The sequence below is a fragment of the Dipteris shenzhenensis genome, chromosome 19, assembly GCF_047967505.1.
Source record: "Dipteris shenzhenensis isolate YYH24624 ecotype China chromosome 19, Dip_SZ_1.0, whole genome shotgun sequence".
Taxonomy (NCBI): domain Eukaryota; kingdom Viridiplantae; phylum Streptophyta; class Polypodiopsida; order Gleicheniales; family Dipteridaceae; genus Dipteris; species Dipteris shenzhenensis.
In genome coordinates, this window is record NC_141614.1 from 29532581 (window position 1) to 29541026 (window position 8446).

General features: G+C 43.0%; 1 protein-coding gene across 1 annotated transcript; it reads left to right on the plus strand.

Annotated features, from left to right (window-relative positions):
* The first annotated feature begins 1973 nt into the window (after positions 1-1973).
* LOC147890321 (uncharacterized) lies at positions 1974-8109 on the plus strand. Its single transcript, XM_087391110.1, has 8 exons — positions 1974-2369; positions 2533-2645; positions 2736-2785; positions 2918-3151; positions 3268-3432; positions 7273-7368; positions 7488-7508; positions 7629-8109. Exons 1-8 carry the CDS (start codon positions 2065-2067, stop codon positions 7794-7796), a joined length of 1152 nt encoding a protein of 383 aa, XP_087247236.1. The 5' UTR covers positions 1974-2064; the 3' UTR covers positions 7797-8109.
* The last annotated feature ends 337 nt before the right edge of the window (positions 8110-8446 follow it).

Genomic DNA, 8446 nt, shown 5'->3' on the forward strand with positions numbered 1-8446 from the left:
TGTGAACATGTAGAGAACACATAACAAATTTATGATGGGAAACAAGGGAGGGAGATTTGAAATATGGTTGATTTTGAGAAGTATAGCATGGGATTAAGAACCTTGATAGACCTCCTCTATCATTTGGCAGATCTAACATGTGTCATAGCTACGATTGAAGAAGTCAAAATCTTTAGTTATTGGTCTTGCAAGTTTTCCATCTACTCTTATGGCTTTGCCATAGACACTACATCAATGTCATGTTGATCAGCAAAGTGTGGGTCTACACCCTGGATGGGAACTCTCCATGGTCATTAAGTGCGCATCAATCTTATGCATTGATGTCTCCCACACGAATGAATAGAAGAGACACTACTTGCATGAATGGCTTCTCTAAGAGCGTATCGGCAAGGTTTTGGTCCCAAACCTCGATCTCTCTGCTATTATCTTCTACAAGATCCTCGACTTCATTGACTGTAAGATTTGTGGCATGAATGATCCCCTTAACTAAGTGGTGCCAACCTTAAGAGATCTCAAGTTAATGTTAAGCATCATGAATTGCCAAAGAAGTATCCACTCTGAGACCTGTCAACCGAAAGAATTGGGGAAAATAAGTTTGTACAAGATGGCGGAGCAACTGCGAGCAACGAAATGAGGGTCATGCCCTTCTTTAAGGAAAAATACAATCATCAACTCAACCACACGCATGTCCTACAAAAACAGGTATTGACAAAGTCGAACTTTTTTAAATTGTCATTGGCCTTATTGTGGCTTTCTGGACAGTTGGTCATTCGATTTGAATCATCCCTCAATGAGTTAAGCCAATTTCTTGCAAGTTTTCCTTTAATTCCAAGGAATAATATTTTAGGTTTTATTATGGATCTCAATATTTTAATTCTTTTTTCAAAATTTTGAATTAGATCTCAATTAAGCCTAAGCATTAGTTTTAGTTTAAAAAAGGTCGTATGCATACTTAATACAAAAGCTTAAAAAGAAATATACACACATGTTGCACAATCAAGGCCATGTGTGTACACACACATAGATATGTCTATATTTACTTCTATTCCTTTATTACGAAAAAGTTGCAAAAAGAAATATACACACATGTTGCACAATCAAGGCCATGTGTGTACACACACATAGATATGTCTATATTTACTTCTATTCCTTTACTACGAAAAAGTTGCCATCTGGTAGCCAAAGGGGAGAGAGAGCCGAAATTCAAGTGTTTGTGTGTGTATGTCTCCTAAGTTTGAGTGTTGTGTGTGTGACACGTGTGTGTGTGTGTGTGTGTGAGAGAGAGAGAGAGAGAGAGAGAAAGAGAGAGAGAGAGAGAGAGAGAGAGAGAGAGAGAGAGAGAGAGAGAGAGAGAGGGCTTTGCTCCTCGAACAACATGACTTGGTCTCTCATCTAGCTCAATTGTTGAGTAAACTTATCATAGAGCCAAGCCAAAATAGTGCCTACGGTGGAGGAGATCTAGAAACTTGAAATTTTATTTCTTGAAAGTAAACACATTTTAAGACCGAGTGGAGCGGGTCTGTGACCCGTTGTCGTAGACAAAGTGGAGAATGTGGAAGAAAGAAACATGCCTCAACTCAACTCTCACCACCACAAGACATTTTGGAAGTTTTGCCATGTGGGAAAGAGGCCCTTTTCCATGTAGTATACAACATCATGAGTTTCTACAGAGAAGGCACCAAGTACCTAACCAGGTGGGAAAGAGACCCTTTTCCATGTAGTATTCAACATCATGAGTTTCCACAGAGGAGGCCCACGTATCTAGCCAGGTGCGGCTAGGGGTAGGGGACCGCACCTGGGTAGGCCCACATACCTAGCCAGGTGCGGCTAGGGGCAGGGGACCGCCGGCCAGCCGCACTTGGCTAGGAACATGGGCCGCCTCTGTAGAAACTCATGATGTTGTCCTACTATGGCAAGGTGGGGAACTGTCGATAGCCGCACCTAGTTAGGTACGTGGGCCTCCTGTGCAGAAACTCATGATGTTGTGCTACTGTGGCAATGTCTCTAAAACTTGGTGTGGCATGCACGGAGCTGTGAGCATTTAAAAAATCCATAATTGTGGCGATGTCTGTGTTGGGTTTGGGATCGATTTTCCTGGGTGCTTCTTCCGTTCTCCAGGAGCCCAATACTCAGGTTTTTACGTCTCCTCGTCGCCACAACCAGCTATGGCGCCTCACAATCCACGCTTCCTCCTCCTCCCCCACCTCCCCCTCCCATCCCCTCCTCCATGGCCCTTTCTCCGAAGGTCCCCTCGATAAGCCTCGTTTGAGTGGCCATCATGATCCCCTCGCTCGCTTCGTCACTTCCCTCATCTCCATCAAGCCTCTTTTCTCTCTCATGAAGACTGCTGCACGGCAGGTTCTTATCAGGTATAGCGCACCCGCAATTTGAAGATATAGCACTTGGATGGAAGCTGCCATGTTCATCCATCGCTTTGTTGCTAATCAACATTGGGGAAATGTGGTCTTTTGATGTTCCATGGCTACAACTTTATCTTTTCTTTCCCCTTGTTTGTGCAATACTCCTTTTCAGCTCAGCAGAGAAGAATGGAGTACCATGGAGGCAGATGGCAGAACAATGTCTGGCGTCTGATGTGTACGCAGAGAAGGAATTGATTGAAAACACGTCCGTTGTATATCCTGATTGTAAGCGATTAGACCCAGTTAATAAAGTCTTTTTATATAAGCAGAATGCGGGTGCCTTCTTACGTGGTCGCGTTTTTGTTGCGTTATCAGATTATCTGCAGGACTTTCATGGCTACGGGGATGGGAATCTATCATGGAAGGTATTGAACGCTCGCATCAATGAACAGGCATTCGTATCCTTGACGTAGTGAAGAGAAACCCGGTCTTTGTTGGTTGGTTCTGAAGGCGAGTAAGATGTTAATCACACACTGCGGGAATTGTGGTGATAGCAGGCAGCAGCCGAGGCGGAAGCAGCAACCTATTCAATAGTGATGCGTGCTGTTCCTGCTGCCAAGTCCTTGAAAGAGGCTGAAAACGTGTTGCGGGGAAATTGGTTACAAACTATAGAGAATCATCACCAAAAATATTCTGGGGGTCAGGAGCTCATGGATATCCTTGACGTTGGATGCTCTATTGGTCTCAGTACTCGCAGCTTGGCCGACAGATTTCCCTCCGCTCAAGTCACGGTCAGTATCTTCTCTGTAAAAAAAAAAAAAGTCACGGTCAGTGTCCATATTTGCTTTACTGCCATAGAAATAAAACTGAAGAACTACATTGCGGGCTGGTTGGATCGCTTTTGCAGGGCCTGGATTTGTCACCTTACTTTTTGGCAGTGGCTCAACACAGAGAAAAACAACTGGCCACAATGGGTTCAAAAAGAGAGAAAGCAATACGCTGGTTACATGCAAGGGGGGAGGAGACGGGGCTTTTATCTGCATCTTTTGACGTTGTCTCTATTGCTTATGTGGTGCGTCGCGGTCTGGATATCCTTTTTTTTTCCTGTGGTTCTCATATATATATACTTCAGTGAATGGCATTATTGCTGTACAAATCGGTTATACTGGGTGGAAATTTGTCACGTGTGTGGTCCATAGCCCTTCGCAAGGCATGTCTTGCCACGTTCAGACATGCCACTTTCGTCAGCCATGTAGCACAACACATAGGGGTTATAGCTAAATTTTACTGACATCCAGTGTAAATGTCGTCTGGTACTTTTTACTTCATTGAAAGATATCATGATTTTATTTCAGTATCACACATCCAGAATCTGAGAGTGCGGATCATTTTGTGGAAAATAAGAATAGAAAATCTGAGAATAAGGTGGTAGGACAGATTTAGAGGGGGATTTAGAGATACCATGGGGTCTAGGAGAAACTAGAAGAGTGGAGCATTTAGGCAGTGGCAGTCTTTTGAGGTAGTCGTGTACTTCTGAACCAACAGATCACAGTACTCCAAATTCTTTGAGGCTGGGAGAAGGCTCGCTTTTTACTTTAGAGATGTTGTTCTGTTATCTCCTTATGCCTAAACCCACAATTTACCCCCCCCCCCCAAAAAAAAAGAGAACTAGAAGAGTGGACGGAGAGAAGATTGAGGAGAAGTTTGTAAATGCAAAATATGAGTTGGAGGAGAGGGGACAGTAAAGTACAAGCTATAAAGGGGGCTATCGATATACCTTCATCATGTCGAGCGGATGAGAGAGAGAGAGAGAGAGAGAGAGAGAGAGGGAGGGAGTAAACGTCTTTGGGAGACCAAAATGGTACATGCAAGTACACAATGCGTAGTTGAGAACCATGGGAACTCCTAAGGGCAACTACGATGAAAAGGAAACGCTACTACGTATTTCAGTGTAAACCAATGCATTTGAGTCTGAATGGAGAGAACACAATGTATAGATGTACATACCAAAGCATAGCTTTGCTTTCTAAGTCCCTTTTTTTGTTGTTTTTCTCATTTACTCATAGTTTTGTTTAAAGTCGCTTACAACTCCCCTTCTTTCCTTTGTTCTCACTTGTTTTGAAAAAAAACTAATTTTGAAGATTCAAGATATCCTAGTCTCATGAACGTATATATATAATGTGTATAGTTGAGGACCATGGGAGTTCCTAAGTGCAAGTACAACACAAAAGGAAACATTAATTATATATTTCACTCTAGTACACAATGCATAGAAGCAATATGAATGCAGAGAACAAGAGATCGACCCAAATGTCATACAGCAGTAGGGAGGGGGGAAGAGAGAGAGATTTTAAAAGTCTTCGAAAGATCGAAGGGTCTATGAGACTGAAAGAACGTGATACAACGAGCTGAAATTGTGGAGCCTCTAAGTGGGCATCAACACCCATGACAAATTCAAAAAATCATAATCATAAAGATACCAATATAGAAAGAGAAATCTCTGAGCTCATGGAGAAGAAGATGGGGGCTGACAGAACTGTGATGATCATCTAGAAGCTAGAGGAGAGGTTAAGCCTAAGAGGGGGTCGGCGGTGTATGAGGTGGTGGTGGTACAAAGCTTGTGATCGTGCACTGACGGCTGTCGTATGTGTGGTCCATTTTGATCTCCTAGTTATGGCCGTGCAATGAACAAGTGCCACTGTCACTCCCGTCAGCATGAGAGAGAGAGAGAGAGAGAGAGAGAGAGAGATTATTAATATCCATGAAAGACGGAAGGATCTATAACATTGAAAAATCCAATACATAAGGGTGGGGCCACTAAACGAGGCTGATATCTGTGACAAGAAAACAATTAGATACATCGCGCTATCACTCTGCGAGAGAAGGAAAATTCACAAAAGGGGAAACAATGAGGGGAGACCCCTGGTCATCTACCAATTGGTCAGCCATCCATGTGAATGATTTGACCTATGTATGTTGTTTGTAGGAGCAGCTCCACCGGACAACTGAGGAGAGACAAGAGGAGCTCGTCTGACAGTGGCTTTAGGTCTGGTGAGGACTGGCATCGAGAAAGAAATTTAGTGATGGATCGTCGTTGATGCTCGGCCTGTCCAGGTCCCTCCCTCCTTTGTAGTCTCCCTGTGGTAGCCTGTTGTCTGACGAGTGCTATCGTCACTCTAGTGGTCTGTCTCCCCACGTTGAAAAGAGAGGATATGACTGCAATGTAAGGGTTGGGTTTGTTGAGTCATGTACTTTGGCTCTCTGCTGTCCCTAACCACGGGTCACTGGAGAAAAAATCCGTGATCATGCTCTCCTCTATGCTCGTAATGTCTCTGGGCCTCAAGAAGAAAAACGGCCAAACGCTGCTGATCAGGATGTGCCAACAACTCTCTCAGTGGGCCACTGAATAGACAATGATGTGGTCTCATGGATCTCATCGTATAGAGGACATTTGAATGCAAAGTGATCCTCTGTCTCTGTCTCGTGCATATCACATGATTAGCCTTCTCCTTTAGTGCTAGCTGCATCATGGCTGAGTCTGCCCTTCACCTCCGGAGTGCCAACAGAAACTCAGTACGAAGACTTTGTATAAATGGATGTTCGAGTATGTGTGGGTGTGTGGATTTGTATGTGTGAGAGCATATGTTTCAACTATGGTCTACACCTACTGTTGGGCGCTGATGACGTCCGTGGGGATGTCATAGTAGCTAGTCCCTGCTATGCGTGATGGGGTTTATAGGCTATACTGAAATAATGGCAATATGTCCATCTGTAGTCCCAAGCCTGCAAACCATCTTGGCGTCTGAGGGAGCGTACCAACTCCTTTGATCCCCTATCCGTCCATGGACATAGATGAAGTCAGCGCTAGCCATGGCAATCTGCACCGTCCAGGTGTCGTGGTCCCAAAATACCTGACTCATGGAGATAACTGACCACTTGGACGACTGCACCGAGTTGTAGAGGGGTAGCCCCAAGCTCTGCTAGTATGATCTAATGTGGGACCGATAGCTGGCTGTGGATCATCTGAGCAAGAAGCAAAACTTGAAGTCTCTCTACACAGGCCAAAAAGTCTGTCCCCCAAGAGGGACTGCCATACAGCCCAGCTGGACGGACAAGAGAATCAAATAGAAAAGACTTGGTACCAGGATCCTGAAAATGCCAGCAAAACCCTCTGCTCAAACGAGCATGCATGGCTGGTTGCACTGTGAAGATCGAGCCCGAGAAGAGAACCCCAAGAATGTATAGGATGCAACAATCTCCAATGGTGCCCTATCAAAGGTAAACTGGTCTCGATGTGCGGCTGCCTTGGATGTATTGAAGATCATAACCTTGGTTTTACCCAGGTTGACCTTCAAATCATGCGTCTTGCAGAAGGACTGGAGTGCATCCAAATGGCGCTGGAGGCCCTCATCCATATTTCCCTGTCCGTGCTTCATCTATGACAAAATTTAGTAAGACCTTGGTTGATATGTATGCTCATCTTTATGTGGGCATGTGAATATGTGTGCTATGTGAGAGAGAATGGTTGTCTACAGTCATTTATCATTTTGATGTTTTGCACAAAGGCTAAGAAAATGGACTGTTTGCCATAACTTCCTATGTGGAGCTTAGAGGGGCTGGAAAACCTCCATTGATCAAAGGTTTAGGTCTTGAGAAAGATGGCTCAAACTCAGTGACTTCTTTACAGGGCCTGAATGTGTCGTTGGCTCAATAAAAGTCATACAAAAATATTACGTATAAAGTTCTCCCTAACAATGAGAGATTTGACTTTGACTTTGACAAGGCAGGTGACAGAGGTTTGCCATCTGTAACAATTGTAGTATTCTTTCTGGCCTGTCAAGAATGCCTTTGTGGCCTTGATATTTTTTCATTGGTAATATTAGACTAGATTCTGAGAGATCCACTTTTCCAGCTTCATGAATGTTCAGAGGACGCCACAAGAGCATTGATCCACGAAGCATTTCGGCTTGTGAGACCTGGGGGTACTCTTGCTGTTACAGATCTTGCAGTAAGTGTGGCTTATTATTTTCGGTTGCTTTGTCTTTGGGCATTTTTTCAATCTGCTGTACTTCTAACAAACATGGCACTCTTGGCAACGGGTCACACTTATTACCATCATTTTTGCAGCCCAAGTCAAAGGTCATTCAGGTAAGAAATGGATGCAAAATCTTTAACGTATATGTATAATCACTCTGCATATAGAATGCAGGAATTCCCATTTCTTTCTATTTGCATGAAGCTTAGGTGAAATTTATTCTGGGTTTGCAGAATCTACCGCCTGTGCTGTTTACTTTGATGAAAGCCACAGAACCTTGGATTGATGTGTATTACAGCATAAATCTTGAGGAGGTTATGCGTGAAGTGGGTTTCAAGCATGTAAAAGCCATTCTAACAGATGATCGTCACAAGACGACAACTGGCACTGTACCACTGTGAGGCAATTTCTGCAATTCAATCTGCGTGAAGTGGGTTTCAAGCATGTAAAAGCCATTAACAAATCATTGTCACAAGACTACAACTGGCACTGTACCACTGTGAGGCAATTTCTGCAATTCAACCTGCCATGTCACTTCCTCAAAGCATATATTATTCAATTTCAAATCATTTTTCCTCTGAATTTGTAGAGAGGCCCATTTTCTGTTTGAGCAAAGGCTCTCCCAATGCCCCTGCTAACCCTAATTTCCTAAGTAACTTGTCATAAGTTTTAAGTCTTCATTGTAAACAAAAGGATTAATCTGTGCACACAGGCTTCCAGACCACATTTGTACATTCTAATCACTAATGTAAGCTTGTATCTTTGGAATTTCGGCTTTGGTCATGTGTTTAGGATCCTTGAATTTAGAATCAAAATCCAAAGTGGGGAGCTTCATAGCTCATTTTCTTTCCAGTTCTTAGGTTTTTTCTTTTTTGGAGGTCATCGACTCTTAGATATTTGTGTATTTTTTCCTTATTTATTATTTATTAGTACTTTTACATTTGAATAAATAAATAAATAAATAACAAATTAAAAGATATTAATGATAATAATTGTTTTCTTTTGTTTTTATTGGTGTTTCATTTATTTTCTTATATGTACGTTGGTTTAT